The 19,298-nt window shown below is 46.4% G+C and overlaps 3 protein-coding genes across 3 annotated transcripts; all 3 read right to left on the reverse strand.

The window, feature by feature from the left end:
- Window positions 1–1,298: 1,298 nt before the first annotated feature.
- On the reverse strand, window positions 1,299–6,522 carry DIABLO (diablo IAP-binding mitochondrial protein). Its single transcript, XM_065739211.1, has 6 exons — window positions 6,425–6,522; window positions 5,760–5,880; window positions 5,222–5,353; window positions 4,174–4,284; window positions 3,590–3,686; window positions 1,299–2,684 (listed from the first exon to the last, which is right to left on the reverse strand). Exons 1-6 carry the CDS (start codon window positions 6,505–6,507, stop codon window positions 2,470–2,472), a joined length of 759 nt encoding a protein of 252 aa, XP_065595283.1. The 5' UTR covers window positions 6,508–6,522; the 3' UTR covers window positions 1,299–2,469.
- Window positions 6,523–7,224: 702 nt separating this feature from the next.
- On the reverse strand, window positions 7,225–7,613 carry LOC136050064 (uncharacterized). The gene has a single exon (XM_065738683.1). It carries the CDS (start codon window positions 7,551–7,553, stop codon window positions 7,419–7,421), a length of 135 nt encoding a protein of 44 aa, XP_065594755.1. The 5' UTR covers window positions 7,554–7,613; the 3' UTR covers window positions 7,225–7,418.
- Window positions 7,614–11,370: 3,757 nt separating this feature from the next.
- Window positions 11,371–18,517, reverse strand: VPS33A (VPS33A core subunit of CORVET and HOPS complexes). Its single transcript, XM_065739212.1, has 13 exons — window positions 18,384–18,517; window positions 18,227–18,292; window positions 18,030–18,157; window positions 17,688–17,877; window positions 17,108–17,224; window positions 16,277–16,451; window positions 15,680–15,873; window positions 13,938–14,064; window positions 13,691–13,758; window positions 13,073–13,210; window positions 12,575–12,712; window positions 12,302–12,470; window positions 11,371–11,783 (listed from the first exon to the last, which is right to left on the reverse strand). Exons 1-13 carry the CDS (start codon window positions 18,483–18,485, stop codon window positions 11,590–11,592), a joined length of 1,806 nt encoding a protein of 601 aa, XP_065595284.1. The 5' UTR covers window positions 18,486–18,517; the 3' UTR covers window positions 11,371–11,589.
- Window positions 18,518–19,298: the final 781 nt, after the last annotated feature.

The following is a 19,298-nucleotide window of genomic DNA, read 5'->3' on the forward strand; positions in this document are numbered from 1 at the left end:
TGCTGCTCACTGCTGTCTCCTGCTCCAGCTCACATCAGTGTTCAGTTTTCAGAGGTGCCTGGGTAGTGCTACAAAGAGGAATTCCTTGTTTATGCTCCTCAGGGACTTGAGGGCATCCCTAGCCCTGAGATGTGACAGGCATCCTGGGGAGGCTGGCTGCCAGCGTGGGGTGCAGCACTGTCAGTTCTGCTTCACACTGTGTTTTCTTTGCTGCCTTCACTTCTTAAAGCACCAGGTGTAGTTCTAATTTAGCTCTACTGTGTCCATCCTCATGCTCTTGTACGAGCTGCATTTCTCAGTACATTTCTCACTGCAGCCCTAGCAGTATTATCTACACCTGAGATATTGAATACAAGTAGTTTCAGATTAATTGGCTTTGTAAAAAAGGTTGAGTATCAGGCAGCAAAACCTGGTTCCTCAGCACTGTTCCAGAGAAGGGATGGGACAGAGCAGTTTGGTATGATGTGAACCACTGTGGCAGCACTCTTTTGTTCTCTGAGATGACTCCAAATGCAAACTCAGTAATGTCATGTAGTGAATGATGTCGTGGCTCTTCTGAGCTTAAGTGTGCTGGTTAATTCCTGACAGGCAACTCTCACTTCTCAGTGAAGGTTTGGGGCTTCTTTCCACTCCATTCTGGTGGTAATGCTGAGCTACTCATGAATCTGTTTCCCTTTTTGACTTGAGCTGACTTGCAGCTTCCTGTCGTGTCTGGGTCATGCTGTATAACAAGAAGTGGTAAGAGGGGGTGGGGAAGGCCCTGCAAGGGGAGGAATGGGTGGGAATATTCCCAGCTCCTGGGTCGATGCTCATCTGTCTTAAGCCATACCCCAGCTATGCAAGTACTGGAGTTATTGCAGCATCCTGACAGCCACACAACCTGCACACACATTTCAGTTAGTGGTTTGGCAGAAGTTCCTAAACTATTTGCATGGAGCAAATAAGAGCAGCTGTGGTAAGAAGGCTGACCTGAAGTTGCATTTAACTCTTAAGGGTGTGGTTGTGTCACACATTACAACTAATAGTCTCAGGGTATTAGGGATCTTCCAAATGCTCCAGCCCAGAGCCTTGTTTGGGACCCTCTGACACAGCAGATGATAGCACTTTCCTAGGAGCTTTGATTCCAAAGGCTACCATCCTCCTCAGATCCATCAGCATCCACTGAGGAGCAGGAACAAAGAAAGGATGGTTGTTTTGTTTGTTTGTTTTTAAAAACTCTTGTACATTTGTAGATTAAAACATAAAAAGGTGTGCAGCTGAGACTGCAGCTGTTCAAAGGCAGGCAAAGTGAGACAGACAAAGGCTCATGTTACAGCTGGAAAAGCACCTTGTCAAGCAGAACTCAGTTTAGTAACAGCAACAGATGTAGTGCACCTGATGTTAATGTGTAGTGCAAAATCTTATGATGGTGTGCCTTCTTACAAAAACTGATGAATGGGGATGAACTGACTCAGATCAGCACTGGTAAAGTTCTCTCTCATCAGTGCCATTCTACAGAGCAATCTCAGCTGAAGTTTTACTGTTTATACAGTTAACACTGCAAATTTCACTTGAAGCTGTTAAGTTAGAAAATGAACACAACGGAAGACACCTGTGGTTTTGAAGACTGTAGTGAAACATTAACATTACAGAAAGAGAGAATGAAAATTATTTTCATGAAGCTTGCTCGAAAGCATTCGAATATGTAAAACTCACTTCTGTTTACTGATTTATAAAATCTGCACCAGTTTCCACAACTACTCTGTAACCACAGTATCCTGAAAATCAAATCTTTTGCTTCCTGGGCAAGGCAGATGCATTACAAGCACTGACTCCTGGGTGAAAAAGGCTGCCATAGTGTACTGTGCAAAACTTCCCTAAGAGGAACTTAGGTAACTCCATAGCAGGTTATCAGCTCTACAGCAAACATTTCCCTTGATTGCAATTAAGTGCAATTAGATACAGCTGTCAGACTCAACTCTGTTACAAGCTTTTAAATCAAAACAGAAAACAGCACTTAATCTTTTATCTAAGTGGGCATACTTGGAATGAAATGAATGTACCCAGTTTAATAAAGATATCCACTAACAGACATCATTTACTCCACAGGTTAAAAGTAACAACTTTTAAATACACTTCTTTGGTTGATACCTACTTGGTCTCTGTATCAGAGAGCTCTCACAGACATACCAAACCACTGGTAGGCTCTTACCAGCAGAGACAATTAACAACAAGCTATCACTGACATCAATTTTCATATTTGCATAGTTAAACATTTAAATAACTGAATCCATAATTATAAACAAGGTCAAGGCCTTTCAGGTTCTTGGAGCTGACTTGATCTGTAAAGCAAGCCTATTTAGAGGGAGAGGAGAAACGGCATCACAGGCTTATTTCAGAGGTTTCCTGCTATCCAACACTTAAAAGTTTGGGAACCTTCAATATTTGATTGATTCTCACATGTTCCAAAGTGTGACACTGACGTTTGTTTCAGTCTTCTCGAAGATAAGGGTCCTCACCTGCATCTGTACTTCCTGAAATACCCTGAGGTAATGAAGATTCCTCTCCTTGAGCTTTTAGGAGCTCCTCTGTTTGAGCTTCAGCTAGCTTGGTCTCTGCCTTCTGGGACAGCTGCCGCACTTCTTGCACCTGTGATTTGATTAGCTGAATGTGGCTGCGAGCTGTCACTGAGGCTTGATCTGCACCTGAAAAGCAATCATTAAAATATATGGGGTTAAAAGAGCACTCAGCAAACCTTCAATTAAGGAAGGAAATGTCTGTCATTATCACCTGCTATGCTAAGTGTTTTGATGGTTCTTGGGCTATATGAATGCTAAACGCATTGACTGTTCATCTACCTTAAACAGTATGCCTACCTCTTAATTCTTCCCACCCAGCCACGATCCAGTCAGACTGATCAGCTTGTGCAGCTGGGCTCCAGAAATAAGCCCAGCCCACTCATCACCACAGGTATTCGGTCCTCCAGTGATTGAACCTACTGTCATCTGGGACATCTATGGCACTGCTGAACCTGGACATGCATTCCTACAGATTCCACGTCTCAAACAGTTTCATCAGGAAACCACACCTGCACAGGTAGGTTCCTGTGTACTTACCATTTTCCTCCTTTTGCTCCAGCTCAATATTTTTGCTGATCTGCCCATAACCTTAGAGTTATTAAATCTCTACACACTTTGTGAAAGCATGAATGTAGGAGAAAACAAAATTTGTACCATCCCTGAGTGAAAGGCAAAGAGGAAAATTTTTACTCTTCAGTAAAAATGAGTCCAGCTGGGGGCATGTGCTGGACTCTTGGCATCGTTATTCTTGTGGGTCCCAGAACTATATTTGAACAATGCATTTGAAAATAACACTTTGTCAACCTTTTTCTGGCATGGCTGCTATCGATATAAACAGTGTATGAAGTTTCCAGGATGTCTTCACTAGCAGCTGCAGCCAATAAGTTCTCAGCACTGCTAAAAAAAACAGGAATTTTAAATTGGTACATTATCTGAATTTATACTCCCTATCTCTCTCAATTCCATTCTCGAAGAATAAATAACGCCTAAATATTAAGTGAAAGATACTCAGTATTTCTGCTTGAGCATACCTGACTGATATGCAGCTTCTGCTGCCATCTCTGAAAGACGTAATGCTGTCATCCAGCTGGATTCTAGCCTTAGACATTCTTGCTGTTTTGTTGTCATCTAGGAGTAAAATGAAGTATTATTCGATTTAATATGAGAATATCTGAATGCTGTGCAAACAGTACCCCTGTGAAAAGGTGAGCGGGACTTGAGCTTTCTGAGGAAAGCAGAAGAGGCAAACTGCTGACTGTGATACAAGTTGCAGCTAGTTAAGTTCCTTAATGGACAACTCGCAGATCGTTTAGAAAATGGGAAAGGTCTGTGTCTTTGTATTGAAAAGGAGACTTTGTTCCAGGAGACTTTGTATCAAATAGATAAGGGAGGTTCCAGGACTCCGCACAGAATACAGATGTACCTCTGGGAAGACCACTGGGTGCATATAAACAGAAGGCCTTTTTGTGCAAGGTATGTGTGATAGGAGGGGAGTATCCACCACACACCCAGCGCTGTTATTAAAGTTTCTACTTCCTAACTCTCCAACTTGAGTCTTAGGGAGATACTTGATTGACTGCTTTATGGTAACAACCAAAGGGAGGCGATGGCTTACATCAACTCTGGCTCCTATTACCACCTGCCAGACAGCATCCACTTCATCCGAGTTCATCTTCCCAAGAAGATTTGTGTATTGCTTGTAGAGAGACACCAATGTATAAACTGCCTGCAAAGGAATTGTTTCACACAGTTACATGAAACTCAATAGATGCTGGCTCATTGTTAACTGGTGTTAATGAGACACACAAAGCAAGAAAAGAATCAACCTGCCTGTATTTGATCTCCAGAATATGCAGTGGGTAACAAAATCGTTGAATGCTTCCCAAGGTGCTTTGCTTTTAAGTTTGCCATGAAACGTGTAGAAAAAAGGAAGGGAGTATACTGACTCGAGCACCAGAACTTTGATCCTCCAAGAGTGCACGTCACTCTGGGCTTCTCAGAATTCAGAGCGTGCAACCACCACTCTGACTTCCTACTCTGAAAGCCCACTGCTTTCCTACCTGTGCTACAGCAGTTCCTCACAGTATCACAGAAATATACTTGTAGTGCACAGGAAAGGCAGAAAAATTTAATATTGCATTAGTCCATGGCAACGTGGGAGGTACCAAAAGAATTTGCTGTCTGCCTACCACAGGGCCATAGTAGTATCCTTCATATACTTGTCATGGCAATGAGGCAATAATACTTGTATAGATAAGGAAGGCAGGCAAATACTCTATTCAAATTAGCACTTCTTTGTAAAATCAAAATTGCACCTTGCTGTTTCAAGTTTAAATAAGGCTTATTCCGTTCTTCTGATGAAACTCAAATTTGTGGTCTTAGAAATAGGCACAGGGAGTAAATAAAAATACAGGGCAGCATATCCTACATACTCATTGTGCAGGAATCTGATAACTGCCCTTCAGTTTCTGCTATGAGTAAATGCTCTGAGTTTCTTCAGCCTCAGTTCTGAAACACAAGTCCCTACAACTTAAGTTCAAGATCAGGGGAAAGGTCTAATATACCTAAAAATAACTTCCACGTTTAGCATAGTAAGAGAATGGTGAGCACTACTCCACAGCTACCCAGGGTTCTGAAGCAAAGTGCATAATGTCTCATCTTACCTTTGTATACTCTGTCAGTGCTTCAATCAATGCATATGTTGTTTGAGAGAGGAGAGTGGAAGTACTGTCTGTTACCAAAGAGACAGCTCTTTTAATCAAGGCATCATTACTGAGAGCAGCTGAGTTCTGTTTCTGAAATACAACAAATTTGCACTATCGTGACAGTGACTTTCATATATATATATTATTGGCAAGTAATAATGATAAGAAAAAGCACCACTGGTAATTACAAGGTTGGACAGCCTACAGCAAAATACTAGTTCCAATTTATCTGTAAAAGAAGGCCATTTTCCTTTTCTTTTTTCAAGATGTTACTGAAGGTAAACACTGTCTTTCTCATTTGTTTTCCTTCAAACAACTACATGGCTTCAACAACTGTGGTCCCTAAGGAAGAATCAAGACGGTGCAAAGGAAAGGGTAAGTACCAAGGATAAGTATCAGCTTGTAAAATGCTAAGCACGGGTTTTTGAGTACTGGAACGTACAAGGAATGGTTTCTAACACGCAGGGCTGTGCATCCGGCCCTGGTGATCCCTTACCTCTACGACCGGGACTGCACACAGGGCCGCTCCCAGCCCTGCACCCACCACGTGGTGCCACCGCCCGTTCCCGCTGGGAAGGCAGCGTCTGCCGCTGCTGGGCAGCGCGGGGAGGCTGTGCCTGGGCAAGCGAGAAACACAGTGAGCACAGAAATAACAGCGCAGAAATCTGCTGCAGCTGGGGTACATGACCTAGGACCAGCAACGCTCTGTAATAACACCGAGCGGGCATATTGGCTTTTAACTCCCATTATGTTGTTTAGGTATAAAGAAACAACAGCTGGGCACAGTAACTGGCAAACTGAGGGCATGCATTTTGATTTTTTTGTTAATACTCGGTATCACTGACAATCAAGGGCTAAAGCGTGCCTAAACAGCACACAAAGGTGGTACGATGTAACTGCCGCTTGCAACCCCGTGGCACTCGGGGGCTGCTGTGCTCAGCTCCGTGAGCAGTCGGTGCTGTGGAGGTGCGTGTGGGGCTGGGGCCTCCCCCTGAAATACTGGCGCGAAACAACGCGCGCCCCCTCCTTCAGGAGCTCTTCCTTGCTGGACATCAATTTAAATGAAAATAACCGCTCGGTTTTCCTCCTCCTACACCGCACGCTCCTAACTCAGGTGTGCACCGCCGCCCCGCCCCGCCCCGGCCCGCGCGACCGCGGTACCTGAACAGAGACCACCAACCCCGCAGCCACCGGCCGCCTGCCGCCATCTTGGGAGTGGGCACGGGCGTCGGAAGTGACGTCATACGCGAGGGTGTGGTCCGGAACGGCGCACGCGCAAAAAGGGGGGCACGTGGGGAGGGCGCGAGGCGCGGCCGTTGGGTAACGGTCGCTGTGAGGGCTGCGCGGGAACGTTCCGCCGCCCTCAGCCCCGCGCCTCACGCGGGCTCTGCACCTTCCCGCCCTGATCTCCTTCGTCTTTACTTTTCCAGAGCGTGTGCTGCTGCTTCGGTTCTGGCTAGCTCAGAAGCTGTGGTAATCCCCAGCTGAGCTTTCCTGTGCAGTCACATGTGAAACGTCTTTTCAGACTAATTAATTCTGTTAGCACCGCGTACACCAAAAGTTCCCGTCTGTTCTCTGCGAGGCTCAGCTGACGTAGCTTAGTGTCTGTAGAGCTGTAGCTCTGCCACGTCTTTCTGCTTCCCTGAATTTTAACTGTGTCTTGAAAATCACTGCACCTGAGAACAGCCCTATGCATACGTGGTTTTGCTTCCCCACCCCACCCCCCACGTGTACCTCGCAAGATTGTGGGAAACCTTGGGCTGATTCAAAATGTTTTTGTGAGATTTGTAGAAAAATGGCAAGTAGTCTGTGCACTGCTGCCTTCCCACCCAACAGGAGGATGGTTGCATCCCTCCTGCCCTTCCCTGCTGCTCCCTGGGGTGGGAATCGCTGGGCAAAGCTGCTAGGAAGGCAGCAGGACGAGTGAGAGCCACGCAGAACGGTGCATGCACGTGGGCAGTGTTTGCTTTAATCTTTCTTTTTTACATAAGAAAATACGATTTTGGCGAGGTGGTCGTGAAACAGAACGCTTGCAGAGTCGGTGCAGGAGGAAGGGGCTGCCATCCTGCATGCTGAGCGGGCCTGTGGGACGAGCTGTGCGCTGGAGCTGGGTGCTTCTGGCCAGCCCAGGACTGCAGGAGCAAGGGAGGAGTCGTCATTTGAGCACCAAGAAATACGTGGTCCAGCCGGCGAGCAGCAGTGCTCCCACCAGCACGGTGTAGCTGAACAGCACAAACGCCAGCAGCTCCCGCAGCACCTTGAGGACGTGGATGGCAAAGGAGTCCGGCATCGTTCCCCACAGCACCGCGATGCAGGTAGGGTGACCGGGGATGGCTGCAGCCCTGCTCCTTCCTGCCCTGTATGAAGGAGAAGCGAAAGGATAGAACGAGTCTTTCCCCCCAGCTCTGCTGTAGGGAGAAGTGGTTGTGCTCAGGAGTGTTGCTGGCCACCCATCCTTCTCGGAAAGTTGTTAATGACTGTAGTTTAAGTGTCACGGTGGACTTGTGCAAGCTTGTTCAGGTCGTTGCAGGGTTACCAAGCTGTGTAATGTTGGAAAGGAGTTTGGGTTCTGATCAGAGTTTAGAGTCTCTAAATCGGGGCTGGTAACTAAGCAAATTAGTTGTGCAGGTACGGAGCAGTAGCCCCAGCTCAAGCTAGATCTCAGTATCTCTCCCCTGTGTCAGTGGCTGTGCATCCAGGAAGCTTCACATGCACAGCATTACCAACAGTGTGTTCTGATCAAAGTGGTCAATGCCTTCAAGGAAGCCACCATTAATATTTAATGATATAATTGCATCTTAATGGAGGTACTGGCACAAACAGAGCCTTTTGCTTAAGAGTGAAGAAAAAGGGTTTAAATGCAACTTTGAACAGGCAAATATTTCTATCCATCTCAGCTTAAAAATAACCTTCAAATGGGAGACGCAGGGTAAGAAATAATAGAATTCATCTTCTGTGTTTTAAAGTCATAGTACGCACTCATTTGGAAGTTGCTTGTTTGTTACTTTAATATAAAATCGGAATGTTTCATATAAATGCTCCTTAGACTTAATGCTGTGAAAACCTGTCTAAAAAATTCTCCTTTCTCGCTGAGTCACGTGTTATTTTGATCAGAGCCATGCCTGATCTTAGAGATCCACTCTCTTAGTCAAGCACATAAAGGGAATGTAAAACCAGATTTCAGATAGAGCTAACCTAAGAAGTTTCTCTTTCTAACAGTCTGTAGCCAGCGAAAGCAAATTGAATTCCTGTCCTGCCAATTTGGTGTATCTTTTTAAAAAGTACTTGTGATGAAAAATCCACATTTTGATTAAAATTAAGTCACGCTTTTTGTCTTATTGAAGAGTATCAGGTATTTGATTCTAAGCTCAGGTGTATGCATGTTATAGGAGGTATTGCTTTTTAAAACCAGCTGTGGATTCCCAGTTGTTCAGAGTATCAAACTTTCCTATGTATAGGCTCTACGTGACTTTTAATTGTCTAAAGAAATACTGACAAAGATGTAATCTGCTTACCCAGGAAGATGATGGGATCTGCTCCGTGAAGTTCCTGTTTCTCTCTGGTTTTGTCGTGCCGCTGTCCCTTGAATTTCTGGCTTCTGGTTTGTGCTGTAGTTTGATCCCCTTCTGATCTGCTCGTCCAGGAGGCGGGAGTGATGAGGTTGTATTTGCAGCCCACATGAGGACTAATGCACTAGGTGTGGTCAGGACCAATTATGATATGAGAGAGCGCCTTTGCGCTGTGCGGCACAGCAGCACAGAGCTCTCTGAATTGCCCCCCTTCCCCAGAGAGCTTTTGTCGACAGGATTCTGTGAGTTGAAGCACCATGGCTTTCCTCATGTTACTGGTCAGAGCCTGCATTTGTTTGTCTGTTTTTTTTTCCTGTAATGAAGTATTATGTCATCTAGTGCTTTTTATGCTGCAGCTCGGTTATCTGGAGGGCTCCTGTTCTCTGGGGGCCCAGTGCTTGTGGGCCACAGCAGGAGCAGGGTGCTAGCACGTAGCTGGGGATTGCCCAAGGTAGCAACACAGGTCAGAACTGTGCAGACTGAATTGCACCCTTTTATCAAAAGAAAGTGAGCGCTGAAGAGTCTGATCTATACATGATCACTGCTTCACTGCCCTGTCCTCACCCTTGCACACCCAAAAAGTCCTTCCTGCCTTTGAGAGAGCAAGAGCTACAACTCATGTGTGGTAAGGGGGGAAGGAGAGAAGTAAGATGTGCGTTTATTTTTAGCAAAGCTGTTTTTTGATAATGCTGTATGAAACGTGAAGGTCTTTTCGAGTGGAGGTTGGGTAGTGTTTTCTTCTTTTGCTTGTAAACCAGACAAATGCAGACAGCAGAGAGAAGGAAGAGTATGTACTGCAAATCAAATCTCTTACCTACAAAGATATTATGATGTACAAAATGGCCCCTTAATTTAATTAAGCTCTCTTGTTATCAAATTATTACCCGCGTGGTCAGCAAGGCCTTGGACAGAAGCAGAACATAATCAAGCTGCTCAGGAAGCCTGTTAAGTAGTAATTGCTCCTCCAGAGAATCGATCAACGTCAGGATGGTTTCTTGTTGTTGTTGAATAGTTGCAGGAGATTTTGTCTAGTTTGTGTAGCCACGTGGCTCTTGTTTGCTGGTGGGGCAGGCAACAGCCTGCAAAAAATGTGCAGTAGTGTTGTTGGTAAGTTAAAGTTTACCAAGTATTTGGCATAATTTTTTTTAATGTAAGGAAGTTTTGCCTCTAGTGTTTACGAGCCCAAGTGAGAATGTAAGCACACTGCTGAATTTGTGCTTTGTGTTCCTTAATTTGCTTGTGTTGGGTCACACAACAGCCTCCTCAGTGCTAGTCATTTCCCTGTGATTAATTTTTTAAGACTGAAATGAGGAAAAAATGAAGCTTTTTGTTTGTTTGTTTCTTTGCAGCATATTACACATCATGCAGGATGACAGAGCAGATGTTTGCTAAGAGTGATTTAGTGTGATCTAAGTTTTTTTATAACTGCTTAAAAATGAAATTCTGTGTGAAACAGAGTCCTCAGTGTTTGCTGTGGAGAGTGTGAATATAGTGTCAGTGACCAGAGGAAAGAGCAGACAACAGGGCCTGCTCTGCCTTCCCAGCTGCCAGCACCAGTGCCCCAGCCCCCATGGAAAATTCCGTTGTCTAATTTTGGACTCTGCAACAGCAAGTACCACAATTTATAAACTGAACAGAGGACAACAAAAAAGGTGTCTGTTGTAAGCCTGCTGCTTGCTGGTTTACTGACACAGCTATTTTTGGACTGCATCCCATGTGAGGAGTGCCTGTGTATGTGTACCTCCAAACATGGCACAATGATGTAATTCATACTCAGGAGTTGCTTTTCAGTCAGGTGAGGTGTACCTAGGACAAACAACCCGCCTCCCACTGAGCCCCTTTGAGAATGGTTGAAGTAGAAGACTGCATTTCCCTCGTCACCTGGGTGCAGTCAGATGTGGCTGCAGGCAGTGCTGCTGATGTGCATGTGAGCAGTTCAAGATTCAGCTGCTGCCTATGCTAGAGGAAGCCAGGTCCTGTCAGTGTCTTGGCCAAGCAGTGCACTGGGCAGTGGACTTGAATTTGGCCTAGATGTAGCTAACCCTAAGAGACAGCCCTTTATGGGTCTCTTGGGAGCATCGCTGGCTACTTGAGAGCCAGGTAGGTTCTGAAGGGGCACTGAGGATACGCAGCAGCTGAATGGCAGAAAAACTTGAGCAGCTGGGTCCAAAAGGAGCCTGTTATCTAATGCTTTCTCATTCATTTTGTGAATTACGTCATTGCTTTTTTTGTCCTCTAACTGTACCTAAATGTAAGCAGCAAAAAAAGTGAATGCTTCCTCTCTACTGCAGTTATCTTTCCCTTGTACAATCAGCGTTCAAGGATGAGAGAAAACTCAGCTGCTCTGACCTGCAAGCCACAGAAGCTAGTGACGTGAAATTGGGAACAGATGGGACACTGCTTTCTGAGCTTGTTAGGAAGAACTGAACTGAAAGAAAAATGGAAGTGGTTGGAGCAGGGCAAATTCCCCTTCCACAGCACTTCACTGTTGATTCATACTGCAAGCAGGTACATCTCTTTCTCCTGTTGTTTATTTCACAGTTAATGCCTTTCAGCACTGCTCAGCCCCTACAAGTTCCACAAAAACCGTGGGAATACAAGTGCAGAGAGGGATGAGGGGAATTGCATAATGGACTGGTCTCGGGAGCATGCCATTCTTCCAGGGGCACGTTTCCTCCTAGTCAAGGAGCCCCGCCAGTGGGTGATGGACCTGTATCACACAGGGCTGCTCAGTTTCATTCTCTCTAGCCATAGAATCTAGAAAGGGGCAGGCTCTAATTTTTCCATCAAGGATTTGATCCAGGTTGTTCCATTGATGAGTTTGGTGGTGGCAATGACGTACTCTGTGCCTCCATCTTCCATTTGAGATAGAAATCTCAGTGCAGCTATTTCTGCATATGTCACACCTCCCAGGAAGAACACCAGCGTGACTCGGTTCTCACCATGCTGACCTGCACATACAGAGAAAGACAGAGGTTGTCTCACTTCTATTTAATATCTCCTATCTATCAACTGTCAGTCCAACTCAGAATGTCCTCAAACTAAAATAAATTTAGGAGCTGATTTAGAAGAGAAACCTACTGGGCACAGCAGCAGACTGGAGAGATGCAGACTCCACCACCAGCTCTGCAGTCTCTTTACAGAAGGTGCCTCTGTCTGGCCATGCTTAGTACTAACAGAGTGACGCTGACCTTTGTAATTTTACTTATTAAAATCACATTGCAATAGAAGGGTTCAATGCACTGATGAGAAGTTAAACAAAGGTACAGCCTTGTAGTATTCTCAACACAAGTGGTGCTGTTCATTAATAGCGGGCTGAGTATGTGAGTGGAAGTTCTAAAGAGGTCAAAGAGCTATCCGTAACGGACAGATAAATAAAGAGGGGTGAGACAGGAAGAGGTTTCCATTTGTCTCATTCCAGGCCAACTGAGATACGTATGACTTTAAGCAGGGTGAAAACAGAACTTACGCTTTTTCTGAAGGCCAGTGGGTAACTGCTGCCGCTCCTCAAAGTGGGGCCCTGGCAGCATTTTTAACACCTCCTCTATGCTCCGCCACCCAGGCCTTGCCAGCAGCTGTGCCAGACGCACGCTCAGCGGCGCGTAGCCACTGTACACGTAGGAGATGTCGTTGGGGTTCTGCAAGAGAGAGCAGAGTGTGAGCAGCGTGTGACTTCATGCTGGAAAGTCCTTCATGTCCTGTGTTGTCAGCTGTAGCTGTCACTGCTGAAGAATCTGTTTACCTGTTCATTAACATCATCCATCCACAAGCGCAGGGTTTTTCTGATTGTTGGGTAGTTATTCCTACCACCTGTCTGCAGCTTCAGGAGCCCAGCCTTTTCTAAGTTGTTTAAGGTCAGTATATGCTCGTAGCCGTAAGTCTGTAATGTGAAGAAGTCATTTTTAATGCCATGCCAATACTATTAAAAAAAAAAAAAGGCAAAAATGTTAACCTAAAAAATGTTCAAGATCTCTCTAGCATGTATCCCATTCAAAGCATTTAAATCATGATCACAAAACATAACGATATAACCCTCTCTGTACCTACACTGTGTTCCTGTGTAACATCACTGTCTGTATCCCAGCTGCCCGCCCAACAAGACTCAGCCTGACTGTGCACACCTGAAGTCCTAACACCACCCCTCTGCAAGCTGCATCCACATACAACACACATGCTGTAGAGTGGAGGCTTTGAGGTGGATTTTCTTAGAAATTTATCAATCCAAAAGTTACAGCCCAACCTGGAGGATCTCTCTTTTATAATGGTCCAGAACCTTCTGTTTCAGTCCATTATTGCATACAGATTGCAAGCAAACAAGACGTAGGATCTTGATTAATGAATGTTTTTGAGCAATGCAGTCTTCAATATAATTGTTAACCTATTAAAATAAAACAAAACATAAGCTGTTAGCCAAAGCCCTGTGAGAAGTGCCTAGCAGCCCCGGAAAGGAAGATCTAGCTTTGACTAGTGTCTGCAGAACAGCAAGGGAGGGGATGCAGCTGCTTCCAGGCAGCTCAAAACCACCCACAAAACAGTGATCCAGCACTGATTCTGCCGAGCATCTTCCTCCCAGCACACGGTGCCTCTTCACACAGTGCTGCAGCTGTGGTCAGCTGCACTGCAGGCAAAGGGGGGCAGAGCATGGAAGAGCACAGTGCAGGAGCATCTCACTCATCAGTGATATGTGTCACTTGGAAAAGTCTGCTGCAAACACATGGATGGAGCCAGACATTATCCAGACCAAATGTTTTCTCTCTTTCTCAGGGGAAAAAAAAAAAAAAAAGGAAAAAACAAAGAGACATGTATAGACAGACAGATTTTTTTTTTGGACAGCTACTAGCTGTCATTATCTGCTTACCTTATCTGTGTCTATTCCAGACATGAACTCCTGTTCTACTGTTAAATTATCAAAAAAATCTTCGGATGCTGTGGGAAAAGAATAAAAACCAATACAATAGCAACTGACAGCTTATTTTCTAATTTCACATTAGCAGAGATGCACTGAATGGAACAAAGGCAATTTTGTCAAGCTGAACGATGTCAATCAGTGTCTCACATCTTACCACGTGCCCCTTGGTCAGATTGTTCAGTGAATGAATACTCACTGGTGATGTCTTTGATGAGCTCTGCAATGGAGGTGTGGTTTGCCAGAGAACTCCTTGCAGCCTGCATGTGTGGCAGCTGCGAGACAAACTGCTTTATCTCCCCAACAGTTTTTGCGTGGTGTCTTTCCTAAAGAAATCCATCACTAAGGTTAGGTCTTGTTCAGATCAATTAGCCACCCACCAACTAGACCAGTCTTTTATGGAACAGTGAAACAGCAGATACTGTTAGAGATGTAGTGCTGAAAAAGTTGCACATTTATACTAAAATCACAGCATCACCTGTAACAGCACTTCGATAGAAGAGGAGTCATACTACAAGAGGAATGTAGGCTGCTTTTTCTCCATTATACCAGTGCTGCCAGTTGCCTTTCTCTGCCCAGCTGTCACTATTTGTTCCTCAGGTTCCCTTCCAGCAAGAACTGCCTTTTTTTTTCATTCTAAGATGAATTATTTTACCAGCTGCCATCACACAGCCAGCTCTAGGTAAATGCAGTCAGAGATGGGGGACATTTCCCCTCACGGAGACCCCTGCCATTCACTGCACCTGGTTTGGAGCAGTGGTCAGATGAAGCACAATGCAGACAGCTCTCAGAGCAGCCAAGAGGTCTGTACTTCATGTGGGCTACACACCTCTTGCTGCAACTTAACTTAGAATATAAATAAATTGACACGTGTAAAGAATTTAAGTAAGTGGGCAAGTGCAGGCATGGCAGTGATAATGAGAAGCCTGAAATTTAAGAAGCCTGCTCCTGCCAATATACTGCTGTTTCATTATCACCTATTAATTACCTCTGACAATTTTTTTTTCTCATTAAAATAAATAAGTAAATTAAAAGGCAGCAGTATGAATAATCCATCTTCAGCACCATCAGCACTGATACTGCAGTAACAGACATCTTGTAGATGAGGCTAAGCACAGGCTATTTCAGTTAAGGTACCACTACCTCTTGGTAAATGTGGCAGAAATGAAGAAGCAAGGTCAAAATACCAGAAATACAAACAACACAACCAGTTCTCTGCAGGATCACAGTGAAGTTTGAAAGCACAGATATGGGATCTCAACCTCTCTATGAATCATCAACGAGATATTTTCAAACAAAACCACAAACACACACCACAGCACTCTCCAATTTTGTCCCAGGTGACAGGAGCATGAGTTTACAGGTCAAGGCTCTGGTAAGACAGCTGAGCTTTCCATGTTCTTGTTCTCATTATGTCTGCCATAATAATATTGTATGACTGTGCATTCTGGTGTTTTATTTCAGGGAACACAGAGAGACTAAGACTGTTGCCTATTAACTGAAAGATTAACAGCAACAAAGTGAAATTGACCAGTATGCTAAAATGAACATTCAGCTGCTTGCAGAGGGATGCAGCACTGGACTTCTGCAGACTGAAATAAAATAATCAATTCCTATTATGGAAATGATGGGGTCATGTAGGCTAGATCTGAGAGCAGCTTTAAATGGTAAGAACAGGAACACCCCCAGCACAGATGTCTATGGAGGAGAGACAATCTAAGTCACTGCAGGTTTCTGGTGAAGAAGTTTGACCAACTCCTGTTCTGCGAGGAGGGAAGAAGACTGGAGGGGCTTCTGAGGACTGTGTGTGTGTGTGATCTCTGGCTGGGGATTAGTCCTGGCAGCAGCTCAAGCTGCTAGCCACAGCCCCACTTAGCACAGACCTGTCTGTATGTGATGTCAGGAATGCCTGAGGGATGCGCCGTCAGATACAGGCCTCACCTCAAAGGCTGCTGAGATGATCTTGGCCTTCTTGCTCAGCACTGACCCCACAGCATTGAAGTTCTTGTCTCGGATTTCAGCGTACAGCTCCTCAGCTGAGTTCAGCTGGAGCTTCTTGGGCTCTGTAGGGAGATCTTTGCCACCTTCACCTTGCTTCTTCGGGGCGAACTTCTCAGGAGGGAGTTTCACATACGCTATCAAATGCAGAGAAATAACCCTGATAAGGACTTCACCTTAGGCAAAGCAAAGCATGCTGTGAAACCTGTATCCTGAGCTGAAAGGAGTTCTTGTCAGCAAAACTATTAGAGATACCCAAATTTTTAATGTGCACGTGTTAATTAAAAGAGAGTCTCTCGGTACTCACAGAGGGACCCAGAGACCTATACATGTGTCAAAACCCAAGCACCAGGTACCCAGCTTCCAAAGAGGTTTGGAGGCAGCCTTCCAGCCAGACACCAGGACAGCATAACTCCGGTAAATGCCTTCGAGTTATTCTGCCTACCGCCCAAAGAGAAGGGGAACACCCTGACTGGACGGTGAGGGCACGCACTACCATTTCCATCCAGCAGGGACCCCGCCTTGACCCGCAGTACTCACTGTTCTGAATCCCATAGATTTCATCTATCAGCCCTTCGTATGTCAGCTGCGTGGCTAACGGCGTCAGCAGGTCGACATTGCGGTCCAGCAACAGCAGGGTATCAAAGACTGGGAATATGGAGTTCTGGCTGCCAGGGAACTCACGCTTCATTCTGATCATCATATTAGCCACGTGCTGAAAGGAAAACACATTGGTCTGGTTGTGCTGCAAGCCGTGACATACTTCCAGGCTGTACAGGCACATATGGAGGCACAGTCCTTCATAAAGGAAAAGGCCAAGAGGTACAAACTGTCAGATGGGGCAGGACAAGGCAAGAAAATCAAAGCCCTTTGCTGCTTCTCTCTCTAGTTTAGCAGGACAGAAGTGGTGACCAAAGCACTGGCTTCTTCTCAAGCCACTCCCTCATTACAAAAGGTACCAGTTAAACTATAGGTTAATCAGAGAGGGAAAAAAAGGGCACGACAGTCAAAGGGAGAGAGGGAAAAGACAGTGCACGAGCAGTAGGCTGTACATTTCCAGCTTTATACACCCCTTCCGATAACAGGGTGCCTAAGTGTTCATAGAAGGAACTCCATAGAAGGAACTGCTGAAAGCACGAGGCAGTGCACTGACGAGCAAAACCTAAAATCACATCGAGCTTCCTGACAAGAAGCCTTACAAAAAGCAGTAATTATCCTGCTGACCAGAGGTAGTGACAACCTGATGGCTGTGATCCTGAAATTCCAATAACAAGAATACATGTTTGGATTCAAAAACAAACTCCATGGATGGCATTTAACCAAACACTCCAAACAATGAGATGTATTCTCTTAAGCAGCAGTTTTCCTTACCCGGGCACACTCGCCCTTCCCAAAGATCTGGGGGATGGTTCCATACAGAGCCTGCAGAGTCATCAGCCCCTTCGCCGCGTGGTACAGGCTTGTCTGGTCACTCTCCAGGTAACATTCCTAAACAAGAAGGGTTCCCGATGGAAGCTGTCCATCCGACACGGCCGCTTCTGCACAACACGGTCCGTGCAAACAATTCAGAAGAGATGGAGGCTAGGGAAAAATCCAAGGCCATTGGCAAGCACAGACCTCACCTGTGCTGTCACACAAATCATTGGATACCAATCACTGTAAAATGTGCCACTCCTGGTTTGATGGGAGGAAGACAGCCAGAGCTGAACTGCAGTGAGCCTCCACCAGGGCCCAGCTGAGAACAGCAGCTCAGCAGAGCTAGCTGCAAGGCTGTGCTTCACAAGGCCAAGACAGCAAAGAAACTCTCTCAAAAGTTTCTGTCCTAAGGTGCAGCATTCGCAGAAAACACACATCATTTGCACCACACAGCACTGCACACAGCTCTGCTGCACGCGGACACGAACCGTGCTGCGTCTTTGTAATGTCTGATTGTGTTAAGCCGAGCACATACCTTGAAGGCGCTCTCGGACTCCATGGACAGCAGGTCCCCATCGAAGGGAATCAGGTCCAGGCTGTACTGCTCCCGGTGGACGAAGGACCCCAGCACGCCCTGCTCCTTCAGCCACTGCTCGCACAGCAGGCTGCGGCGCGGCACGAAGAGGATGTGGAAGTCCCTCTGGGGAGAACGGGCTCGGTCTTCCCTGGAAGAACCAGGGCAGGGGCACAGCAAGCGGTCACTGGGCAGCACAGGAGCCGGCACGGCGCGGGCTGCGGGCACCGAGCTGAGGCAGCCCGCATCGCTAACCTCCCCAGCAGTTTTACCTGGGCCTCGGTGCGCACCGCGCGGCCGTACCTGCGCACGTTGTCCGTGATGATGTCCATCAGCTCCAGCCTGGGCCTCACGAAGAAGATGACGTTCCTGACGTCAGCCTGGGGCAGGCGGCCCGGCTTCAGCGTGAACATCTTCTCCACCTCATGCTCCTGCCGGGAGACGGCGCGTAAGCCGCCGCCGCGTCCAAAGCCAACAGCGATCAAAAGAAAGACGCTCACCTTGAGCAGCGAGTACTGCGCGATCAGCCCGAACGGCCCGGTCAGGTACTCGTCCCACACGATGGCCTGCGAGGGACAGACGGACAGACAGACGCAGACAGGCGCTGGGCCGCGCCCTCCCGTCCCGGCTGCCGCCCCCCGCTGCCGCCCCGCGCACCTTGGAGCCCGCGCACTTATCGAGGAACTCGCGCAGCTCCCTGCGCCCCGCCTCGCGCAGCGCCGTCAGGTTCACGCGCCCCGAGCTCAGGTGCGCCGCCATCGCTCCCGCCCGGCGGCGGCGGTCAGCTGACGCGTCACGTGACAGCCGGGGCGGGTGCGGGCGGCCCGGTCGCGCGGCGCCCCCTGGTGGGCGACGGAGGAGGCGCAGCGGGACGACGCCACGGAACAGAGCAGAGCTAACGCTTTTTTTTCTCAAAATATAACTTTAATATATATATGTATATATACACACACGCGCGCGCTCACTGTATAGAAGGTGAAAGAATGCAAAACCCCAAAACCAAAAGGCATGCCTCCAACTGCTCCAGCTGCGCACAGCTGATGGGCTCCTAAAAAGCCCACGGCAGCCTCACCCGGCAGTGCTGCACGGCCGCGGCACAGGGCCCAACGGCAAGCAAACGGGTAGATGAAAATGAACACAACATAGTTCTCAACCCAGTCCAGTGTCAAAAAAAGCTTAAAAATCTAAATGTACAAACGCAGCCTTAAAATGGTTTAGTGCAAATATGAAAATTAACAGCATAATTTTAAAGTATTTAAATAAGCTTTAATATAACTATAGTGCTTTGTTCCTATACATGTTTTCCCATCAACAGATCCAACAGCACGGGGGCACAACGTGTTAGAGCTGAAACAAACCCAGACCCTGGGAAGAAACAGCATAAAGTCATCCATTAAATCATTCATTTATATATCACTTAAGTTTAATAAAGGGAAACGGGCACTTATTAGTGGAAGAGGAAAATATTTATCCATTTACTGACTCTAAAGTGGATGGGAAAAGGGAAAGGGAGCGAGGGGTCAAGAAACACCATCCCTTGTCCTGACATTCAGCACACAGAAATGCTGGCTG

Source organism: Cyrtonyx montezumae, unplaced genomic scaffold (genome assembly GCF_038088225.1).
Source record: "Cyrtonyx montezumae isolate F1298 unplaced genomic scaffold, pur_monq_1.0 scaffold_23, whole genome shotgun sequence".
In the NCBI taxonomy this organism is placed as follows: domain Eukaryota; kingdom Metazoa; phylum Chordata; class Aves; order Galliformes; family Odontophoridae; genus Cyrtonyx; species Cyrtonyx montezumae.

Bases quoted from the DNA above. Each gene is read 5' to 3' on its own strand.
- DIABLO (XM_065739211.1), bottom strand. From the start codon at position 6,507: ATGACGTCACTTCCGACGCCCGTGCCCACTCCCAAGATGGCGGCAGGC. The intron at 5,354-5,759 runs GTAAGGGATCAC...GTTGTATTTCAG, and splicing joins GTGCAGTCCCGGTCGTAGAG to AAACAGAACTCAGCTGCTCT. The intron at 2,685-3,589 runs GTATGCTCAAGC...ATTGCTTTTCAG, and splicing joins AGAAGCTGCATATCAGTCAG to GTGCAGATCAAGCCTCAGTG.
- VPS33A (XM_065739212.1), bottom strand. From the start codon at position 18,485: ATGGCGGCGCACCTGAGCTCGGGGCGCGTGAACCTGACGGCGCTGCGC. The intron at 14,065-15,679 runs GTGAGGCCTGTA...GGATTTCTTTAG, and splicing joins TCATCTCAGCAGCCTTTGAG to GAAAGACACCACGCAAAAAC. The intron at 13,211-13,690 runs GTAAGCAGATAA...TTATTTTAATAG, and splicing joins CTGGAATAGACACAGATAAG to GTTAACAATTATATTGAAGA.
- LOC136050064 (XM_065738683.1), bottom strand. From the start codon at position 7,553: ATGCCGGACTCCTTTGCCATCCACGTCCTCAAGGTGCTGCGGGAGCTG.